The sequence below is a fragment of the Branchiostoma lanceolatum genome, chromosome 7 (genome assembly GCF_035083965.1).
Source record: "Branchiostoma lanceolatum isolate klBraLanc5 chromosome 7, klBraLanc5.hap2, whole genome shotgun sequence".
NCBI classification, from domain to species: Eukaryota; Metazoa; Chordata; class Leptocardii; order Amphioxiformes; family Branchiostomatidae; genus Branchiostoma; species Branchiostoma lanceolatum.
Genome location: NC_089728.1, coordinates 22,798,940 through 22,823,933, shown reverse-complemented (window position 1 = coordinate 22,823,933; position 24,994 = coordinate 22,798,940). Strand labels below are relative to the sequence as shown.

The 24,994-nt window shown below is 40.7% G+C and overlaps 1 protein-coding gene across 2 annotated transcripts in view; it reads right to left on the bottom strand.

Annotated features, from left to right (window-relative positions):
- LOC136438196 (protein Jumonji-like) overlaps positions 1-23,857 on the bottom strand; it is a 78,057-nt gene extending 54,200 nt beyond the window's left edge. The window contains exons 1-4 of one of the 2 annotated variants that reach the window (XM_066432950.1): positions 23,556-23,857; positions 23,349-23,468; positions 9,871-10,121; positions 7,616-7,761 (exon numbers count right to left, since the gene is read on the bottom strand). In XM_066432950.1, coding sequence (XP_066289047.1) covers positions 7,616-7,761; positions 9,871-10,121; positions 23,349-23,435 — 484 coding nt within the window. In that variant the 5' untranslated portion in view covers positions 23,436-23,468; positions 23,556-23,857. The remainder of the gene's footprint in view (positions 1-7,615; positions 7,762-9,870; positions 10,122-23,348; positions 23,469-23,555) is intronic. The other variant, XM_066432951.1, reaches the window with a different exon arrangement.
- Positions 23,858-24,994: the final 1,137 nt, after the last annotated feature.

Genomic DNA, 24,994 nt, shown 5'->3' with positions numbered 1-24,994 from the left:
GTTTACACCGCGTGCTTGTAGTTTCCCTAATAATGTTAGCTAAAGTCGAGAAAAATCCCACAAAACATACACTTTTCGGATCATTTTAGCTTCGTTTAGGTATGAATATAACTCTTAAGCCTTTTGGCTGTCGTGACAATGCCAACATCATCTTGAAATTACGTTAGTTTGAGGGAGGGTTTTGTTTTCTGTGCAGCGTTACATCGACTTCGCTCAGCAATATTTGACATTTCCGTTGAATGCAATCCCACAAAAAAAAAGACCTGAAAATATAGACTTGAGTTCAATGTCCTTTTGGGTACAAATTTTGCAGCATTCCGGCGGCTTTTTGACGATCTTTTCGGATGCCAAGAATTAAGGCTTGAGGACTCCAAGTACGTGAATGAAGTTGTGTTTTCCATTCTATCTGACGTTTCTTTAAATCATTTTGCGCGGCAATATTTCATATATCTGTTGGCCGGATGGAACCCAAAAAAAGTTAAATAATATTGACTTGAGGACTGAAGGACCTCCGGCCGATATTTTTCCTTTTGTTGTGGGGTTTCATCCTGTGGAAATCTAAGATATTTCCGCAAAAAGTGATGTAATAAAACGCTACAAACAAAGAAAACACGCCCCCTGCTTCACTCACAAGTCGAGAAAAACCCCGTAAAGCATACACTTTTCGGGCTGGAATCCTTATAGCTACTTAGATAGAAATATACAGAATTTTACCGGTTGTGACTTCCCCTGGGAAAACGCGCGTTGAGAGGGGGTCGTGTGTTCTGTCTAGCCTTTCTTTCTTTTCTGTCTAGCTTTTCCTTTCTCTCTTGTTACATCGCTCCGCAAGCGATATTTGACATTTCCGCTGAATGCAATCCCACAAAAAAAGACCTGAAAATGTAGGCTTGAGCTAAAGGTAATTTTTTGGGGGAATTTAGCAGAATTTCGGCGGCTTCTTTTGACGAGTTTTCTGAAATATCAAAACCTAAAGTACGTGAGTGAAGATGGAGTGTTTTCACTTTGCGCCGTAATATCTTAATTTCCGTCGGATGATATTACAGAAGCGTGAAAATATAGGCTTGAGGGCTTTGCGAGTATAAAAATTTGACGGAACTTCGGTGGCTCCTTTGACTTTGACGATATTTCAGTGCCAAGATTAGCTTGATGAAGTTCGTGAGTGAAGCATTGGGCGTGTTTTCTTTGTAGCGTTTCATTACATTACTTTTTGCGGAAATATTTTAGATTTCCACAGGATGAAACCCCATAACAAAAGGAAAAATATCGGCCTGAGGTCCTTCAGTCCTCAAGTCAATATTATTTAACGTTTTTTGGGTTCCATCCGGCCAACAGATATATGAAATATTGCCGCGCAAAATGATTTAAAGAAACGTCAGATAGAATGGAAAACACACCTTCACTCACGTACTTAGAGTCCTCAAGCCTAAATACTTGACATCCGAAAAGATCGTCAAAAAGCCGCCGGAATGCTGCCATATTTAAGGACATTGAACTCAACCCTAGGCCTATATTTTCACGTTTTTTTTGTGTGTGGGATTGCATTCAGCGGAAATGTCAAATATTGCTGAGCGAAGTCGATGTAACGCTGCACAGAAAACAAAACCCTCCCTCAAACTAACATAATTTCAAGATTATGTTGGCTTTGTCACAACAGCCAAAAGGCTCAAGAGTTATATTCATACCTAAACGAAGCTAAAATGATCCGAAAAGTGTATGTTTTGTGGGATTTTTCTCGACTTTAGCTAACATTATTAGGGAAACTACAAGCACGCGGTGTAAACATATCAACATTTTATCACTGTAGCGCGCGTTCAACATCCCGGTAGAAACTGTGGAAAAGTAGCAGAAATTCACAATTTCACTGGCCGATATCTAGTCCAAGTGTCCACAACAATATCATCTACTTGTGCCATGCAAATATATCGATGGATTTCACCGAGGAGGAGAACATCTCGCCGCCGAAGATAACTCAACGCTGGTTTCTATTGGGGACGCCTTACCGCTGGCTTGTGGACTTACCGGGTCTTCACTTTTCCCGCGCTCGAATCACGTGCGCGCGCCCTGGATTCAAAATGGCCGCGGTATTTGGAAAGGGGTCTATTGCTGATATCATGTATCCATAAAGACATGTGACACTGTCAATAAAATCATGTGTCTGTGACTCTCGCGAGTTTGCGTTCGGAAGTGATTGGTCATTATTTTTCCTGAAGTGGTTGTGGAAAATTTGATCCATGAATACCTTAGTATTGGAAGAAGGTTTAACATTGTATTATGCAAACTGTCACGGGCTGTGCATGATAACTGTCACGGGCCGTGCGTGATAAAAGATTATCTAAAGCCATGGACAATCCTCTGCTGGGATACCCAAAACACCTGGGGCCCCCAGTCCATCCGCCTTGTCGTGGTGCAGACGCCCGAATGAACCAATTTCCCAGTCCCAGGGTAGGTACAACATTCCTACTCCGTAACCTCGAATGAGGGGGTGGAGATTGGGTAGTCGATAAAGGATGGACACAACACCGTCTCCCTGTCAGCGCGATAGAAAAGCAGGTTTGGCTTCAGGTCAGCTTCCTGTTCCTGTAAAAACTAAAACCCAACTGCTACAAAAACAGATAGGAGGAAAGCAGCTTCGAAGCAGCCAGGACGGCAGTCGTCTCCGGACGGAGACAGAAGGACGGCACCAGTGAAAGCCTCACAGAGGAAGCTAGTGCCCCGAGGACCAGAGTCCTGTCTGCAAAATCAACAACATGTATTGGATACTGGAATGTGAGAACCCTCTACCAGGCATCCAAACTAGCACAGGTCACCAAGGAAATGGATGACTTTGTGAGGTCCGTTGGACAGACTCAGGCAAGTTTAGATCCGACAACAAAACCATATTATTCTCAGGCTGTCAAGACGGAGAAGCTCTCATTCTTGACAAGCCAGCGGCCAGTGCTCTTGAGGAATAGTCACCCATAAATGAGCGTCTCTTGACTGCAAGATTCATAACTACCCACGCAAAGGTCACAATAGTGAAGCGCTATGCTCCAACAAATTAAATGAACGCGAAGATACCGATAGGGCTACTTTTTAGCAACAGCTCCAAGATCTGGTTGACAAGACCCCTCGTCAGAACATCATCTTTGTTATGGACATGAACGCACAGATTGGAGGAAGCAGACAAGGTTTTGAACACACGCTCGGACCGCATGCATTTAGTCACCGCACAGACAATGTGAATAGATTTATACAGTTCTGCTCAATGAACAATTTGAAGATCGGCTCATCACTTTTTGAGCACAAGGACATCTACAAGACAACATGGCTATCAAATGACCACAAGACTAGAACACAGATGGACCATATAGCTATTGGTCCAAGATGGAGGACCCCATGCCTAGAAGATGTCCGCGTATACAGAGGAGCAGATGTCGGCAGCGACCACTGCCCTTCTCCATTGCCAAGATAAGGATCAAACTGAAGAGACAGAAGAAGAAGGCATCTCTACCCATAAGAGGTTCGATACAAGCAAGCTGAAAGACTCAGACCAGTTCTCCACTCAGACCTGCCCCCAGGGTCAACTATTTGGTGGGAAGAGCTGAAGGAAACAATGACTGCAGCGGGGAAGAAATCTTGGGTTACAAGAAATCCCTCCGGGAAGCTTGGATCAGTGACCACACCTGGAAATTAATCAGTGAAAGGAAAACCCTCCACCATAGGAGATATTTTTGTTTACGTGCTGTCATTGACATGTACGTGTTTCAATCCTGGCCTGGCAATCTAAATATGGTAAATTTATGCATACATGTATGTCACGCGCAATTTTCAAAAGAGCCAGTGACAGCGCCAGCCTGGCAGATGGTTGCTATATGGCCTGGTTGTTGCTAATATAAGAGGGCCTGCAGAGTGTAATCAGCCATTTTAATCTTACGTAGAGCGTTGCCGACCACTCCAATTCAACGTATCTCTCTAGCGTAATCGATGTATTTTGCGTAGAGCGTTATTGGTCACTTTAATTCTACGTATTGCGTTGTAGCTACCTGAAACTTAGCGTAAAACGTAGTTGATGAATTGTGTGTAAAGCGTTGTCAAGCTTCTCCAACCTTGCTCTAAGTCACAAACGAGTGTCATGTCCGCAGTCTGCCTTGTTTTGCCATCCTCCCCTTTTACACAATGGAACAATCCACCGAACACCCAAAATCTTGTGCAATAGCAAGGCACATGCATGGGAATGGTCCCACAGTGCACGGTGCACGAGATTGTCTTTAATTTGTAGATGTAGCAGTCGTGATGTTTTCACGGTTCATTGTGTGCGCTTTTACAGATCATATCTGGTACCCGACTTGCAAGACGGGTATCCGTCGCACTTTCTGGTTACCTTGTGTTACCATCGGCAAAGTAAAGGATGATTACTGGCCGTCTTGGAAACATCCTGCACAGATGGCCATAGATTGAGATTTTAAACCAAGTACAGTCAAACCTGTGTTAGCGGTCACCCGGACATAGCGGTCACCTGGCCATAGTGGTCACTTTTTGTCGGTCCCTTTGATTTTTCCCATTGACATAAGCATTAAGAATTAGTCTATAGCGGTCACCTGTCCAATGTGGTCACGGTCAGCCAATTTTTGGTCCAGCCGCAACGCCAACACTGCCGATGGCGGTCACTGCGCGTGGTCAGGCCGCGGTCACAGTGTGGCCGGCGTACCTTTGTTTACATCAGCGGTCGTAACTCCGAGCCGTGCCAGCCCACGCCTGGTTCACAATCTTTTTATTTCCGTGCTGCGCCACCAAAACGTGGGCTCAACTAGAACCTTAATGTGTTTGAATAAAGAAAACATTAAAGAATTTCGTAGTTTGACGCGAAGTATTTCCAGAAATGGTGTCTTCGATTTTTTACGTGACTGTAAACACTCGTCTCGGTTCCGTGGCACATCATCATTTCTGAGCTGTCGGACTGGGCGAAATTACGGCCGCAGCTTTTTAACAGAAGACCCATTCATGTATCTGATGTGATAAGTTCTTGAAAATGTAATTTTCCAGGCGGAATTTCCGTTTTCTGCGGGTAAATAAAGAATTTTCGAGATTTACGAATTTTTCCAAGATGGCGTCGCAGTAAAGGTCACAAGAGTTCAGACGATACCACTGATATGTAGGTTAAATACGGTAAATCTATTTTGTAATACCGCATCCCTGAGAGTAATTTCATTATTAAAACCTTAAAAATGCATCGATAGAGATATATTATGATGTAAGATACAAGTTGTACTAAATTCATGAAAGAAATAAGCATGAACGGATCCACTTTTCCAATAATTACCACATACTAGGGATAATGGTAGAAGCCGAACCCAAGCTGTAAACAAAAGGAACTCGCCACGATGTTTTGTTTGAAACCCGGCCGAAAACGAACAATAGGTGGAAACAAAGGAACAATCCTTTGTTTCAAAATGTTGTTAACTAAATGGGTGGCTTTCAGTTGCAAAATAAGTTGTTTTACATGGCTAAATTTCGTTCGTTGTCAGCGACGGAGGCATCAAACTTCCAAGAAAAATGGCGGTCTTTTCAGAAGTCTTCAGAACCTGGCGCACAAGTCCGTCTTTTTCGAGTTCGCTAGATAATAGCGAAGAGGCAGCTGGCTAATTTTGCCGTGGGAACTGGTAAACTGGACATCCATGTCAACTAAATTGAAGACCATTAAAATTTGCAGTTTATGTGTTTGTGTAGGGCATGGTCATTGCAATATTTCTTCAATTAAATGATATACTGTATAACAAAAATAAGGAAACAAAAATTGAACTGTAGATGTTATAAGCACCTGTGCAGTGTGTATGTGAAAAAATACTCAGTACCTTAGTATAAACTTATGTCTTGTGTCACTCATTGCTCGAGTCGACCATATCCTCTATATAGTGGTCACCTGGCCATAGTGGCCAAATTTACTAAGTCCCTTGAGTGACCACTATAGACAGGTCTGACTGTACCTAAGACCTGCAAGGCACTATCGGGCCTTACGAGGCTTTCTTGGCGGGAACATAAGTCCGCCATCCTGCTCTCCACTAAACGCGTTTTCTGCGATACTACATGCGAGAACGACTGTAGACCTTGCGCCGTATGATATACGGCCCTTTTTCTGTTCTCCCAGCTACATGTTGGATGTAGTAACGTTACCTTTATCAAATGAAATGTTAGAATTTCTCTCACGTAGCAAGTCCGTAGGCCGCTGCAGCAACACACTCAGAGATGGCCGAAAAGAATGATTAATGCATTTTCCCTTGTCTGAGTGAACTTGTCAGCGCTGTTATCGACAGCCTTCGATTCTTACTTTGAAATCGTCAAAATCTGAAGGTTAGATTTTGAAAATTTTCCAGGGACCATCTCCCTTATAAATCACCCGCCTTTGGCGCTCGGTTGTGCCATAGTCTAAACACACAAAAAAAGTACAAAATCCTAGCTACGAGAATTGGTAGAGCAGACACGTGTAGGTTCAGCTTTGGGACATCACAGTCTCGCGAGTGATCACTCCGTAATATCTATTTGTAAACCAAATGAATGGCAAAGATCAGCAAAAATATGGACTCAATTCCTATCTGTAACAAATTGTTTGATGATACAGTTGTTTTTAGAAGTTTGACACTTTTGCTAGTGCGCGGAAGAGCCTTTGACTGAGAATGGCCAGCCTATAGTATTCTTCTTCTTCATGCTTGAACAACCTTGCCCGGAATGTTCCAGCATCAGTTATATAGGGAGCTGGACGTTATCATTGTTACTTTATATGTTCAAACCATGTTATTGTCACCTCCAAACCTCGTACATTACCAACTTTGACGCCTTAGTTTAGCCGCTAGGTTTTTGAGTCCTGCATAATGCATTGGGAAGCTTCAAAATTTAACGTAGAGCGTAGAGAGGCTACCTGAATTTAGCGTAATGCGTAGCCGGCCCTCTGAATTTAGCATTGAGCATTGTCGGGACCCCCCATGCAGGCCCTCATATAATGATGGACAGCGGCACCCTCTGTTCTGTGTTGAGGGCGTGATCAACATGTTGTTTTTCCACAAGCCATCACAACTTGCTGTGGGAAAGTTTTTTTCTGGATGACATACATGTACTTAGCAATGTTTGTGCGAACTATGGCAAGAATCTTAATGCCGCAATACAACAACCCACCAATGGCCTGATCAAGAAAATATGGTAAATTGTACATCTACTGGCGGCACAGAGTGGGTAAAGCAGCTTGCACCAGTGCAGGCTGGTGTGAAATCACGTTCACAGAACCAATTTTGCGTGCGCAAACTGTCACATGCAGGTGGTATTTCCAGCCCTGGTCTTTGTTGAGCATGTATTCTGTGTCTCATCTGAAGGGCAACGTGTGGTGCAAACAGAAAAAGAGGTTGATGATTGACGAAAAGAAGCTCTTCTTCCGAAACTTTGAGAGGTCACTGTGGGTCATACATGAACCACAATGCAATGCTGTGCCACGGACGTCCTGCGATACTTCCTGACTGAGTCTGAAGACTCACGATGAGTTGCATGACATGTACAGTATACTGTTGTCAGTCTAAAACAGGCATTTACATATCATATCTGTGGAATGGCATGAAGAAATACTGTAGAATACAATGACGACTGCCCTTACCTCTCAAACACAGGAAGGTGATGAAGTCTTCTGTCTTGACTTTGACATTGGACAGTAAAGATGTTGTCTTGGCTTTCTTAACAGGAGTGTTGTCAGGACTGCTTGGACAAGACTGGGCAAACTTGCGCTGGGCTGACACTTTCATTCTACGATGAAAGATACAAATACATGAACATGCACTAATATTGACCAAAGAGGCAGTATTCAATACAACTAATGATAGCTGAAGGCAGTGTGGTGCTTATGTGATACCAGCTCTCAGTGGCAGGGGCTAACTAACTACCAGTACATACATGTACATTCCAAGCAGAGGTTAGGCTCTGGCTTGTTGTAGATGTCTTTTCCTTTTTTGCTGGCCTTTCTATCTTGATAGCTTTCTTTGTGTGTGTACTGTAGGGGCTCAAATGCTAGGGTGAAAATCTTGTTTTTCTTTAAGTATATTTGCTAGCTTTCTTAGATTGAGTCGTGAAAAAACAAGTTTTTAATGAGATCAACGTACAAAATGTATGTCAAAGGCACCGATATCGATTATTTGCAAGCATAACAATAGCAACTAGAGTTCCACGACCTCATACCTTCGCCAAATGATTTTAACCTTTATGACTGATGTATTTAGGAGTGTTTCTCATCAATCATAAATCATACCAGTTGATTGTCTTCACCCAAATAACAGAAGTTGTCCAAAGTATGAGCTTATCAAAGAAGGTTATGCTAACATTTATCATCAATTATGCAAATGAGGTCCTTATTAGCATAATCTGATTCAACGATGTTCACATTCACATAACTTTCAAATGCCTCAAGTATTGAATTGCCATCATTTACCTGTATATAATTATAGTAGTTTCTCATTAATTATGCAAGTTACGCCTACAATTGCATATTTTCTATCAATTAACATTCCTCTCTTCCTCAGTTACAAATGTCAAATAATATGGAACACAGCGGGGTTTTAAAACTGTCTCATTAGTTATGCAAATTAGAATCTGATTTGCATAATTATATCCAATCATACAAAGATTATATCCAGCATCACGACTAAGCTATCTACATACCAAAAATCATTACCATCCATCAAGCCCATCTTGAGTTATAGTATTTTCTCATTAATTATGCAAATGATGTCTTCATTTGTATAGTTGATATCTATCAATATTTCTCTCCTCCTCAGTTACATATGTCATATGTTTGAGACAATCACGCCGAATCGGCGTAATGTTTGTGTCTCAATAAGTGGCTACTTTCCGCCTAAGCGGCTGATCGCACATGTGTCATGGCGGCCTTTCCGTGCATCGAGATCGGCGTTTCCTGTAGATTTTACGCAGGTTTACTGGCAGCTCCAGCCAAATGGATCATAAGTATTACATCTGAAGATAATCAAAAGTGGAACAGTTGATAGTTTGGGTGTTTTTATTTCATTTCAGAACGGGTTTTAGTTGAACAGTCTCCCGAGATCAGTGCTCGCACGTTCTCACAGGCGCTCCGTACGAACTTCGCAAATTCCGTATTTTCCCACACTCTGTCCTTCATAGAAATCAAAAGATCGTAAAATATAATTGTTCAGCTATTTTCTGACCGAGTATTGGCAACTGCTTGCGTCTTATATCAACGTGGAGACCGTAGAAAACAGCCGTTTTGGGTGCCCCATATGGCACTCTGGGACGGACGTCACAGCGTGTTCCTGTGCACATTTGACGCCGTCGAAGTGTGCTGTGTGGCACGCTTACATACCTGAAATGGGAGCACCACTCCCCTAAAAATTTCAAGGGAGAGCCCTGTATGAGAAGCTACGTAACCATAACGCCAGGAGTAGAGGAAGTAGGCAAACTTGCCCCTACTACTACTAGCTCGCAATTTGTGGGTGCCGATAGTAGAGAGGGGGGCGTTGCGTCCCTCGATAAACTACAACTTGTAATCGTTGTCTGTAGGCTCGCCCCTAAGTACTAATAAGCATTTCTTGATATACAGTAATCTACAACTAGCATCTTAGATTAGAAACAGAGAAATGAAGGCTAGCTAAAGCTGCTCTGTTTTGCCATACATTGTAACTTATTTTCTTGGAGTGGAAAGCCAATCATGTGACCACCTGCCAGTGCTGTTCATTTCTTAATCTGTCCAAAATCTAGTCCATTGCTGTTTTTCTGGACCAGTGCAGCAAGAAATACTTTTTTTTCAATGGGACCACCCCTAAATATGACCGGTCTTTCTGCAATCAAAGCATAATAAGATAACAATGTATAAATTTCAGTACAAACTTTTTTCTTGGTGAAGACTCATCGTCCTCTCTATCAGATGCTGATTCTGAGTTCTCCTCTGGACTAGCAGCACATGTCCCTGCTGTGCTCGCTAAAATGTTGTTTTGTCCAAAACAGTCGGTCTGGTATGCCAGATCTCCCTCTCTGACATCACTAGTGCCTGCTAAATCCAACTTTGTCTCCCGCAGGGAAGCATATAGGGCCCTCTTTAGGTCCCTCTCTTCACGCCACAGTATTCCTCCATTATAGTCCTGTTGGCAAGTAAAGACAAAATGCATTTTGGTTAAAAGATGCAAAAAGTTGTCCTCTGCCTCTTAAATTTGAAATATCTTTTTCTGTAGCTAAAACTGAAATTTTGCCACACTTTTGCAACACCAACACTTAATCTAAAACAGTTAAAAGTCATACATCACATATGCTGAACAGCATAACTCAATACATTGTGCTGCAATGACAGAAACCTTTGACTACGATTTCAATATAAGGCCACAGTAAGTAACTTTTATGGATGACATCCTAGCTAGCAAGAAAAAAAGATGGGCAAAAAACAAGATGCCTACACATCCAAATTCAAGTTGAAACAATACAACATGGCATCACAACCAGAACAGTTTTATTCCTGTATTCAATAATGCAGTAAATGACACTTGTGTCAACATTAAAACCATTAAACAAAATAAGATGAGCATTTCTATGACAAATAAAAGTTTCAAGACTTAGTGATAATACCACGGCTCCATGGCACATATACATTCATTTAAAACTGTCCTTCAAGATGTGCATTAAAAAAAATGTAAAAGGAATGAAATACAAAGTTCACTGATTCAAAGTAAATCACAGTATGTGTGTAGTAGTTGACAATGACTGTCCTTGATAACACATGCCAAACATTTGGTGGTCTAAACGCACTAGCACACCAATGCGCATGTGCAAATGCCTAATTACGGCATAAATGTCCTAGACCTACTCTCATCTCCCAAATAAACATACCGGAATGTTTATTTTTTTCAGCCTCAAAATCGACCCAGTATGTTCTTATTTTGGACGGTACGTTTATCATTTTTATGAAAATCAGAGTTTTGCTAAGCAGGGATCGTCTTAAAATTGAAAGTTTGGGTTTTCCTGCTCATATTTCCACGGCATTTTTGCTCATAAATAATGATAATTCGCTATTTTTCGGCCAAGCAGCGTTGATTTCCCTGCCGCTATGACCCGACTTTTGTGAAATCCTGGCAGAACTCGTAACATATCGGTCAATCTCAATGACACTACAAAGTCAATGTTGTTATTGGGAGAAAATAAGACGCCACACTGACGTTTTGAAATGCAATTCTTTTAATATAAACAACTTTGACAGTCTCTGTTTACATCGTAAACCAAAGCACGCTGATCAGAAAACAAATAGGCCAGAGGCGCACAGTATTGTAAATTTCTCTACTCACGTGAGATACAGTCTTTCCCAAAATGAAAATATAAAAAGAGCACCACGAAAAGTCTGTGTCTTAGCATCAAAAACTGTATAATTACTTTCAAAATATATCGAAACATTTCAATCCTTCCACAAACATGAAAATTTAGCTCTTGGAAAATCGCCACTGTGACAGTTACGCAGGCCGCCGGCAGTGACTCTGGTCAGTTTTGTCATGGAAGAGCTCACTTCGAAGAATGGGAAACAACTCTTTTTGAGCTACATAGAAAACTCCTTTGCCTTTGTCAGAAATGTGTTTTGCATTTCTACAAAGACAATTTCAATATCAAAGTCTATATACAAAACTGAATTGCAATCTAGTTACCATTATTATCACTTAAAAATGCTTTAAAAAAGATCACCCCTCTACAGAAAGAATGCTGGAACTGTCTACTCTCATCTCCCAAATAAACATACCCCCCGGAATAAACATACCCCCTGGACAAATCTTCAAAATCTAATAAACGTACCCCCCGGAATAAACATACCCCCCGGAAATTGACCAAATTTACAGATAAACTGTGTCCATGCTACTTCTGTCCGAAGGAAAGAAGATGATTAACCGGTTCTCTTTATTCATTTATTGACTATTTATGCCTGTCTGTGGACCATACCAATTAAGTGTATAACTATTGAACAGAATAACTGTACACATCTTGTTCAAATTATAATATTCCTTGCCGCTTCAAAAAGATATACTGTAGTAGCAATGTTGAAAAAATTGGGCATAGGTTCCCTGCTATGACCCCTAACCGGGGGCCAACGGTGCTTCAAATTCAACAAGTTAAAATGTACATGATCATTGATACATGCATTTTCTGCTTGGAACTTGAAGCAAGTAAATTGTTGTATATACTGACATATAATCAAAACATGAAAATAGTTGCCAAACTTCTCAGTTCACTTGGATGGGCAACACTTTGAAAGTCTACTCTTTTTCTATACAAATGTATCAACATTTAGAAGATGAACAGAAAATTACAATATCCTGAATATATGGTCATCACATGCAGGTATTACTTATGTTTTGTAAAAGTCATGATAGAGAAAAGGAAGACTATGACAATCACATGTATATGATGTAACTTTTTGTCTTTCCCAACTTGCCATTTATCTTCTATGCCTTCCATATATAGAAACATAGATTTGCAAACATTACATGCCACAAATCATTGTGTTGTGTCAAGGACATTTAATATCATATAATATCAAAGACAATATTATATAATGTTCTTGGCTTTTGTTGTTGCAATCCAAATAATCTAAAATCTAAAAATTACCCTTGTATGTATCATTTTGAGACACTAAATTGTCAACAAATTTGTGAGAAACCTCCTGAAGGCTTGTTACAATGTTGCCACAAACTACAGGGTTCTCATGTTACATGAAAGGGTGAGCTATAGACAGTGGCGGCGCCACAGACAGAAAGGGGCGGGGCTAACAGAACGTACACTCATGTTCTTAGAAACCTCCGGCATTCTTTCTGTAAGGGGAGTGATCTTTTTTCAAGCATTTTTCAGTGATAATAATGGTGACTAGATTGTAATTGATGTTTTTGATATAGACTTAAGTATTAAAAGTCTTTTTGCAAAACTGCGAAAACACATTTCTGACAAAGGCAAAGGAGTTTTATTTGTAGATCAAAAAGAGTTGCTTCCCCTTCTTGGAAGTGAGATCTTCCAAAACAAAACATTCCCACGGACTGTTACTGCCGGGTGCGTTACTGGGATGACAACAAAGTTACTTGCCCCCATTGCCGGCCATGGTAAGACCCACTAAAGTAAGGCCCTATAAAAGTACTTGCCTTAACTTCAATCTTAAAAACTCTTCTCCACCAGGAAGTCACAGGGGTATACTTGATAAACATGCAAAGAAAACAGAGGGTTGTACAGCTCAAACTCGCAGAAACGTCACCCGGAAGTAAACAGACCCTATCTCTGACCTAGTTCCCAGCCATACCCATCCGCATGACCCAACAACTCACATGTGTTCTTACGCCACCTAAACTGCTAAACTAAACAATTTTCAACTAAAATGGGAAAGCTAAGACCCTACCTATTCCTTCTAACCAAAAAAGTCTCCAGATTGGGCAAAAAATTTCAAGGAAAAGAAAGGTTTCAAAGATTTTAAGTAGGGACTACAAACGAGTTCAAAGATTGCGCAACTCAACTTAGGTGTCAGCCCTACTGGGGACTAAAGCAAGGGGGGTGGGGAAAGATTACCCCCCTAGATGATACATTGGGGGGATGTGATATTATTTCCAAAAGTTTAACTGAATTGATTGCTCCCTTGGGAATTGAGAGCCAGATGTATACCCACTGCACTGGGGCCACCCTATGCTTTAGAACTGTATACTAGAGGGAAAGTGACTGTTCAGATGACATGATTTTAACAACATTTATAGGGGCCTGTCACTTAGCAACCACCATTCAGTGCTTGTCATAATCTGTTCTACAACTCTGATGTCAAATAGCAACTTTTCAATAGGAAGTTTCCTTTTTTTGGCAACTTTTTTACTTTCTTTCTCACAATGTAATTCCAATGGAACCACTAGTTTGTACATACACAGCCGCCATTAAAACAGCTAAAAATGCTCTTACATACAGCAAATCCTGTTTTATGGTTAGAACCCATTGCCAAGTACTACATTCAGTCCATATTCTTCAATAGTTCCTTTGTTCAGAGACATACAGGCTCGAAAAGTACACTTTCCTTCAGCTTGGGGGGGGGGGGGGTAGGCCCAGCACAGTTCAAATTTGATTGGCAGTTCTTAATTGCCATGAAATACAATACTATAAGACTTGATCTTTACTTAGTACATCATTTTCAATGAATTCATACTCTTTTTGCAGCAATTCAAGCTGTCCTGGGTATTCCTGACAGCTTTATATACACTGTACCCCTGCTCAATGCTGTACAAATATCACAAAATATCATACTTTTCACAAATATCAGGATTAACCATGCACCAAATTGGGTCATAAATTGACAGAATGTACTTGTAAATGATAATACAACATGATTTGACCAAATCTGATACAGCTATATGGAGCTACAAAGGTCAAGTGCTAAATGGGGGTGGGGGGCGGTACAGGGATGACAACAAAGTTACTTGCCCCCATTGCCGGCCATGGTAAGACCCACTAAAGTAAGGCCCTATAAAAGTACTTGCCTTAACTTCAATCTTAAAAACTCTTCTCCACCAGGAAGTCACAGGGGTATACTTGATAAACATGCAAAGAAAACAGAGGGTTGTACAGCTCAAACTCGCAGAAACGTCACCCGGAAGTAAACAGACCCTATCTCTGACCTAGTTCCCAGCCATACCCATCCGCATGACCCAACAACTCACATGTGTTCTTACGCCACCTAAACTGCTAAACTAAACAATTTTCAACTAAAATGGGAAAGCTAAGACCCTACCTATTCCTTCTAACCAAAAAAGTCTCCAGATTGGGCAAAAAATTTCAAGGAAAAGAAAGGTTTCAAAGATTTTAAGTAGGGACTACAAACGAGTTCAAAGATTGCGCAACTCAACTTAGGTGTCAGCCCTACTGTGGCGCTTTTCGAAGGGCTAAATTTTCATGTTTGCGGTAGGATTGAAATGTTTTGATATACTTTCAAAGTAATTATAAAGTTTTTGATGCTAAGACACAGTTTTTTTTGTGGTATTATTTTTATATTTTCATTTTGGGAAAGACTGTATATCTCACGTGAGTAGAGTAGTGTATTACATGTACATGCGTAACGTTACTTGAAACACTTTGCGCCGCTGACATATATTGGTTTCTGGTCAGCATGCTTTGGTTTACGATGTAATGAGACTGCTAAAGTTGTTCATATAAAAAGAATTGCATTTCAAAACGTCAGTGCGGCGTCTTATTTTCGCCAAATAACAACGTTGACTTTGAAGTGTTATAGAGATCGACCGATACGTTACGAGTTCCGCCAGGATTTCACAAAGGCCGGGTCATAGCGGCAGGGAAAATTCAACGCCGCTTGGCCGGAAAATAATGAATTATGAGCAAAAATGCCGGGGAAATATTGGCAGGAAAAACCAAACTTTGAATTTTAAGGGGATCCCAGGTTAGCAAAACTCAAATTTAAAAAAATAAAATAAACGTACTGTCCAAAATAAGAACGTACTGGGTGGATTTTGAGGCTGAAAAAAATAAACGTACCGGTACGTTTATTTGGGAGATGAGAGTAAGAACATGAGTGTAGCTTTCTGTTAGCCCTGCACCCTTTCTGTCTTCAGCGCCGCTACTGTCTGCAGCTCACCCTTTCATGTGTAACAGGAGAACCCTGTGGTTTGTGGCAAAATTGTAACAAGCCTGAGGTTTCTCACAAATTCTGTTGACAATTAAGTTTCTCAAAATGACAATTTTTTTCTACATTAAAGGGTTTGGATTTCAAATTATTTGGATTGCAACAACATCGTCAACAAAAACCAGAACATTATACATTTCTTTTCTTGATATTATATGATAATGTCCTCTACACAACACAATAATTTGTGGCATGTAATGTTTACAAATCTCTCTATATATCTGTTTCTATATGCAATACATAGAAGATAAATGGCAAGTTGGGAAAGAAAAAAAGTTACATCATAATTATAGTGATTCATATACATGTCATAGTTCTTCCTTTTCTCTATGGCTTTTACAAATAAGTAATAACGTTACCTGTGATGACCATATATTCAGGATATTGTAATTTTCTGTTCATGTTCTAAATGTTGATATATTTGTATAAAAAAGAGTAGACTTTGAAAGTGTTGCCCATCCAAGTTATATGTCAGTATATACAACAATTTTCCTTGATCACTTGCTTCAAGTTCAAGTAGAAAATGCATGTATCATGTACATTTTCACTTGTTGAATTTGAAAGCACCGTTGGCCCCCGGTTAGCGGTCATAGCGGGTGAACCTACATGCATATGTATGCCCAATTTTTCAACATTACTACTATTTTTATTATTTTTATTTCTTGAAGAGGCAAGGAAGATTATAATTTGAACAAGATGTGTACAGTTATTCTGTTCAGTATTTATACACTTTACTGGTATGATCTTCAGATAGGCATAAATGAATAAAGAAAACCTACAGTTACCTGCTTAATAATATCATCTTCTTTCCCTCAGACAAAAGTAGCATGGACACAGTTTATCTGTAAATTTGGTTAATTTCCAGGGGGTATGTCTATTCCGGGGGGTATGTTTATTTGGGAGATGAGAGTAGATGTTTATGATATATTTTTCAATTTCCTGTATGTTAACCCTCGTAGTGCGGCACCCGGCATATGCCGGGTTCGACATGCATGATCTGTATGTGATTGTGAGCCCCGGCATATGCCGGTTTCAGGGTACTCCCCGAATGAACACGTAAGACTGACGCGAGTGTACCCGGAAGTAACCATGTGATACTAGACACTTTTATAATAGTTTTAGATTAAGCACTGCCAGCTGAGTTCCTAAATCTACCGCTAAGCATGATCCCCCATGCAGACTCTCATCAGTCCTCTGAAAAACTCTACAAACAAGAGTTCCACGACCTCATATCTCCATGAACAATTCTATTCATGCAAATGACTTACACATTTGCATAATATATGCTTGGTCATAAACACCTTTATCTAACTTACACATGTTGACAGTCCTGTAATTTTCCAATTAGATGAATTATGGTGTTTGTGCATTAATTATGCAAATTTGGAATTTATTAGCATAATTGGTATCTGTTGATGCTCCACTTTCCATAAACTACATGTTACATGTATTTGAGTCTGATAATGGAAAACACTGCAAATATAGATTTTGCTCATTAGCTATGCAAATTAAGTCCCAATTAGCATAATTTGCACTTCATTGTTTATATCTCTATCTAAGCTACCTGCATACTAAATATCATGGAAATCTGTTGTTCCTTTGTTCAGTTATTCTCCTTAGAAGATTTTCAAGATAACGCCCCTGCAGTTCCAGAGGAAGCTGCTAGGGGGCCCAAACCTGCACCACCTCTTTATTACATCACAAGCTATCTGCCACCAAAAAATCAAGACCACAGCACGTCCAGGTCAAAAGATACAAAAATTGAAGTTCTGCTGCAGTACCAAGGTCACATACCAGGGGGCCAATAATCGACCTTGAACTTTGGCTTCACAACACCTGCCCACATACCAAATATCATCGTAATCCATCAAGAGGTTCTTGAGTTATGCTGACTACAGTAGTGCGGAAACACAAACAGACAAACAGACAGACAGACAGACAGACAAACAAACAAACACACAGACACACCCAAAACTATATCTCCATTTTTCATGGAGATAACAAGAGTTCCACAACCTCATATCTCCATGAACAATCCTATTCATGCAAATGACTTACACATTTGCATAATATATGCTTGGTCATAAACACCTTTAACTAACTTACACATGTTGCAATATTCACAGTCCTATAATTTTCCAATTAGATGAATTATGGTGTTTTGCATTAATTATAATTGGTATCTGTTGATGCTCCACTTTCCATAAACTACATATGTTACATGTATTTGAGTCTGATAATGGAAAACACTGCAAATATAGATTTTCCTCATTAGCTATGTAAATTAAGTCACAATTAGCATAATTTGCACTTCATTATGTATATCTCTATCTAAGCTACCTGCATACTAAGTATCATATTGACAGTCCTATTATTTTCCAAATAGATGAGATATGGTGTTGTGCATTAATTATGCAAATAAGTCATTTATTTGCTTAATTGGTATCTGTTGATAATCCACTTTCCATAAACTACATACATTACAAGTATTTGAGTCTGATGATGGAAAACACTGCAAATATAGATTTTCCTCATTAGTTATGCAAATTAAGTCCTAATTAACATAATTTGCACTCCATTATGTACATTTCTGTCTAAGCTACCTGTATACTAAATATCATGGAAATCCATCGTTCCCTTGCCAGGGTGCGAAATACCCAGTTGCGCACTTGAGCCGCGCAAGCACATTTTGCTTGGCGCAACTAATTTCCACACGCAGCTAGCGCAGTGCGCAACCCAAGATTATGAAGCCTGAGAACCCAATTTGAGCCGAGTAAGCTCACAAAAACAAATTGTCACTTTCATAAAATTCGGTAAATTTTCAATTGAAACACAGAAATCAACACCTTTTTGTTCTAAACCATCCAAACCTGTTCATAGATCGTGAAATTAGTGCTGGAAAAAGGCGAATAAACTGCCGTCGGCAGTGTCGTCAAATCAACATGGTCACCATGCGGTGTACCCTTCAAGTCTCCTGAACATGCAAATGAGCTACTTTTCATGTAAATGAGGTACTGTTGCATGAGGTCTTCCAAACATGCAAATAAGGTACTCTTTCATACAAATGAGGTACTGTCTCATGTGAATGAGGTACTTTCTCATGTAAATGAGGACACTACTCTGTCATGTAGATGAGTTTGACACTGCAGGTTCATTAAAGTTTGATAATGATTCCAACACAGTTACTAGTTTATTTGTAGGGGCAAAATTAAGTAATTTTCCTTTATTGTTGTTGTATTGTTGTTGTATTGTTGTTGTTGTAAAAAAAATATACAAAACTAATTTGAAATACTATACTGTTTTGGTGTTTACTTCTGACAGTATATAAGTTTGCATGAATATTTTTTTTCAAATTACTTTCCAGGATGTTAGTGAATAGATAAGTTTTAGAGTTATCTATTTACTTATCATTCAAGGTTATGTGAATCATTACTTGCCTTGTTCCAAGTAAAAAAAATACCATTGTGTATTTTTCAACTTGTTGAACTTGAGGCACCGTGGCCCCCGGATAGGGGCCAGCCGGGGAACCTATGCCCAATTTTTTCGAAAATCCCAAACTCCCGAACGATGTCATTTTTGATGTCACCGACAATGGTGAAGGTAGGTGGGGCAACCTGAAATTTTGATGTGCAACCTAGCTTTTCCCCCAGGTTGCCCACCGGGCAAGGTGGGCAACCTGGCTCAAAAAAGGATTTCGCACCCTGCTTGCTGAGTTATTCTCCTTAGAAGATTGTCAAGATAACGCCCCTGCAGTTCCAGAGCAAGCTGCTAGGGGGCCCAAACCCACACCACGTCTTTATTACACCACAAGCTATCTGCCACCAAAAAATCAAGACCATAGCATGTCCAGGTCAAGAGATACAAAAATGGAATTTCTGCTGCAGTACCAAGGTCACATACCAGGGGGCACAAAATCAACCTTGAATTTCGACTTCACAACACCTGCCCACATACCAAATATCATCGCAATCCATCAAGAGGTTCTTGAGTTATGCTGACTGGAGTGGTGCGGAAACACAAACAAACTAACAGACACACAGACACACCCAAAACTATATGTCCATTTTTCATGGAGATAACAATATCTCCATTTTTCATGGAGATAACAAGACCATAGCAAAAGATACAAAAACGGAAGTCCTGCTGCAGTACCAAGGTCACATACTAGGGGGCCCAAAATCGACCTTGAATTTCTGCTTCATAACACCCACCCACATTCCAAATATCATCGTAATCCATGAAGAGGTTCTTGAGTTATGCTGACGACAGTAGTGCGGAAACACAAACACACACACAGACAAAACTATATATCTCCATTTTTCATGGACAACAGGAACACTGTTCACTGCACCAAGCCTGAAGGGTAGGTGTTTTTGTCGTCTTCCCTATTCATATTAGGTCATGATAGGATGGGCGATGGGAGTGTTCCAGGACACATCGCCCTGTTGCGTGTAAACTCAGTAAAGCGAATAGAGCTGTGTACCTAAACCCGTGTTCAGGTTCAGGTCCGGCTTCAAATCCAGAGGTTTAGGTTTAAGTTCAGGTCCAGGGTTAAAGTCAGGACCTGAACCCATGGCATATGTGTGCTAAAATATTTTTTTTCCTGCTAAAACATTTTTTTCCTGTTACATGTAAAATTGCATGGTCATGTTCCATAACCACCGGTGGTTATAGCACATGACCAGGCATTATGACACCATATACACCGAGGAACAGGCGGGTCATTAACGTTATTATCACATAGCCTATCCAAACTGACCCATATAAGAGAGACAAATTTCTGTATAATACATAGATTCTTTATTTAATACACGTAAAATCAATCCATTGTACATATGATCTTCATCTTATCCAATGTAAACAAGCTGTGACTTGTCTTAGAGCCCACACGGTTATAAATTGACGGGTTGTTAGACGCCTAGGTGTGGTAAGAATCGTGCATGTTTACCTCCCCTTTGCTTGTAGTTTCCCCGGACAATTATTGCTCAAGCCGGAAAAAAAATCCCACAGAAGCGTACACATATCGAGCCGAGATCATTGTAGGTACAAACCTGTAAGAATCTGAGCGATTTTGACCGTAATTCTTTCGATGCCAACACATCGGTTTGGGGAAGTTTCGTGTCCGTGACTTGGGCTCTGGGGAGGGGGGCGTTTGTTTTGAACAAGACGACATCGCTTTGCCGGCAATATTTTTAATTTTCGCCAGGTAAAACCCCTCAGAAACGTGAACATACAGGCCTGGGGCCCTCTTGGGTAGAAACGTAGGAGGTTTCATGGGCGATGTCTTTGTCTGCCAAGATTTGCTACTTCGGGAAATACAATGTGATGAGTGAGGAGGGGACTCTGTGTGCCCGCTGCTTCTTGTTGGTCACACTCGTCAGCTTCCTTGCCCCTCAACTGCTGAAGCATGTTCCTGGGCGTCTTCCCCAACTTCCCATGACCCGAAAACTGACTCTAAATCGGCGTCTCACAGTTCCTCTGCGAAAAACTGTGGTACTCTGTCCATAACGATCGAGGAGACGATTCAAACGTCGTCTGATCTGGGCCGGTTCCACTTTGACGGCAGGGGTGTGAAAAATATTGTTTTTAGTCCTTCCGTTTGAATCTTACTTGAATTGAATCTTTTTTTCCTTTTTTCATGTATTCTTTATGTATTCTACCGACATTTTTGGGAATTTTAAAGCAATAAAAATATTTTAAACAAGGTTAAGAAAAAGATTCATAAAAAATATACCCCCATCCACAAAATGCAACGGTTTTGTTATGACATGACGTCAATAAGTGGTGTGTTATGGCGTGATAACAGACCACTTATCGTGGGCAATGGAGGCTTCTGATTGGTCGACGCCATCTGGCCATGTGATAATTATCAATAAAACGTGGGTGTTTCTTGGTCATAGATTATACCATAGCATAATTTTATCATCATCAAGTCATAATACTTGCAATATAGTTGTATACATCTGAGTGTTTTTGAACCTCAAATACAATAAACATAAAAAGTATAAAGAAGTTTCCCATGCAGACCTCAAAAAATATGGCAGACCTCAAAAAATATGGCGGCCAGAAATTATTTCGATCTTGATATGACTTTCTGATAGTAGTCACCTGGGTGGAAATGAAACAAAGATGTGTCTACGGCCTTGGGGTTAGTCATGGGTAGGTTGGAAACTAGTTGGGAGTAGGTCAGCAGTGGTTCTAGCGTGGTTAAGGTTCCAATTTTACTGCTGACTTACTCCGAATACCAGCCGAACACTAGCCGACCGCGCCGAACACCAGCCAACCCATTCCAGACCCACCGTCCAGAGCCGAATATTTTACATTTTTACAACATTCAGCTGGCGCAGCCAAACACCAGCCGACTCAGCCGAAAATCAGTCGACTCAGCCGAATGCCAGCCGACCCAGCTCCCGAATCACTCCTAACCATGGTCTGTGGAGAGTCGAGATAGAGGCCATGTTTGGCTATGTGTAACCGGGGTTTTAAAGTCTTGGAAATCAAGAAACAATGTCAATTAAGGAAGCCGCCGGGATTCTGCTAAATTTTTGCTCAAAAGAATACTGAGCTGAAGCCTACATTTTCGCATTTTTGTGGGGTTTCATTTGGCGGAAATCTAAAATATTGCTGAGCGAAGTGATGTAACACTGCACAGAAAACAGGACCCTCCCCCAACTCACATATTTTTCCAAGGCAATGTTGGCATGGTCACGACCGTTAACATTCTGTTATATCTGTTATATTTATTCCTACGTAGCTACAACGATCTCAATCTGAAACTAGTACGTTTTTGTGGGATTTTTTTCTCAGCTTTTTTTTATCTGGGGAAACAACAAGCATGCGGTGTAAAAATAAGATGCACTCTATCACTGTGACACCTTTTCAACAGCCGATCAGGAACTGGAAAATTAACAGATATTTACAATTTTACTGATCGATATCACCAAGGAGGAGAAGAACTTCCCACCGAAAATGACTTGCTTTCTTTTGCCATTTTGTAGCAGGCGACACTCTTTTGACTGACAGAGGGTCGCGTATGGCCGGGAGCGTGGCTCACAGCGGACCACCAGTTTCATGGCTGGCGTGAAAGTCCCTTTTTGAGGAGTAACACGCTCTGCTCCCGGGCCTGAACAAGTATAATGCTGACTTGTAAACCACAGGGTTTCTCATCATTCAATGACAAGGTTGGCAGTTTTTCTAGGATTCCAGCCCCGCTGGTGATACAAATCAGTCCGCCCTAAAAAAACATTTTGGAAATGAAAAAGGGGACCTTCGAGCGTGTGTGTGTGTGTGGGGGGGGGGGGTTGTCCCCCTGGCTATGGGCATGAGTATCCGGATCAGGTCCAGGTACGCAGCACTAAAAGCGAACACATTCCACCAACGGGAGCTCCCTGGTATCTGCTGGGAGTGCCAGTTAAAAAGACAGGCTGATAGAAACAAGCCAACGTTAGCAGACTGAGCCCTGTAGAACGCCGACCCGTAGAGACTGGTGACCAGGTTACCCACCATAAATTTACCTGGATACCATCTTCAGTCGAGGAAGGCAGCGCCTGTTTACCCGCGATACATGTATCACCAAAAATCTCACCAAACGGTATAAGATACAGTATAATGTTATCGGTGCATTGGGACTAACGGCACCCATAACATACTGGTACTTTCTCTAGAGTATTATTCAACTCACCAAACTTTTCTGGACAACGTTTCTCCTGGGACGGTCTCCCATGCTGGCCGGATGGCTGTCGGCCGTGAAGGACTCCGCTCCCGCCATGGTTACAGCAGGCAGACGGCACCAGCCCTGGGGCTGAGGGAAAAACAAAACCGTTGTAACAATATATATGTATGTTACATATTCTTATTGTAACCTGACTAAGAAGATGGAAGCATTTACCTGGAATCCGTTCCGTACTGTGAACCCAGGACAGGAGGTTGTACGAGTTAGATATCAGAGGGGGGGGGGTGCTTGTATATCCCGCTATATGTATCACCGTATCGCCAATGCAGAGAAACGTAAAGCGTCAGAGGACGGGCATTTTCTTTAGTTAGGAAGCATCAACATCACAGATACTTCCATACTGTCTGAAAGCCAATTAGAGTTGATTGAATCACTCTGCTGTTAATCCTTCCGAACAACAACACGACAAAGCCGCCATCTTGGCCCCATGTGAACAGCACACGCATAGTGCGCATGCTCAGATTAGGTACAAAGAAAGTCACTCTCTGTGCGTCATGTGACCATGTGAGACGTCACGTCTTCGGTACGGATTAGGACAAAATTATTCGGCCACAAAGCAAAAGGATTTCAGGGGCCCAGATTTGAGTTAACATCGCGTTATAGCGGTAAGCTACAGTAATGTCCTTGGCCACAGCAAGTAAAGTTTATGGATGACATCAGGGCGTGCATTGATTTCGCCTGATCTTGAAATGAAAAACAAGATTTTTTTTAACCCTTCAGCAATGGTCATTATACCGAAAATAGGGCAATATGTCGCAAACTTCTCTCAGTTCCATCGCTCAGTTCCAAATCGTTCTAGATGCCATAAAAAGGCATTTGCACATGTTGAAACAAGAGTTCTACGACCTCATACCTTCGCCAAATGATTTTAACCTAAATATGACTAACGTATTAGGAGTGTTTCTCATCAATTATAAATCATACCAGTTGATCGTCTTCACCCAAATAACATAAGTTGTCCAAAGTATGAGCTTAACAAAGAATGTTATGCTAACATTTATCAATAATGCTAATGAGGTCCTTATTAGCATAATTGATTCAATGGTGTCCACATTCACACAACTTCCAAATGCCACAAGTATGAAATTGCCGTCCGTCATTTACTAGTATGGAATTATAGTACTTATGCAAATTATGCAAATTAGGCCTACATTTGCATATTTTCTATCTATCAACATTCCTATCTTCCTCGGTTACAAATGACACATATTTGAATAGTCATATCATGGAACACAGCGGGTTTTTAAAATTACCTAATTAATTATGCAAATAAGAATCTGATTTGCATAATCATCATCCAATCATACAAAGCATCACGTAAGCTATCTAACGTTACATACCAAAAATCATGACCATCCATTAAGGCCACCTTGAGTTATAGTATTTTCTCATTAACTATGCAAATGAGGTCTTCATTTGTATAGTTGATATCTATTTATATTACATCCACCCTTCATCAAATACTTCTTCAGCAATACGTATCCATACTACATGTACACCATACAGTATACGTATACTAATAAATCACCTCTTCCTTCCCTATATAACATGGTTAACTCACCTACCCTGAACACCGTCCTATCCCCATGCTGTGA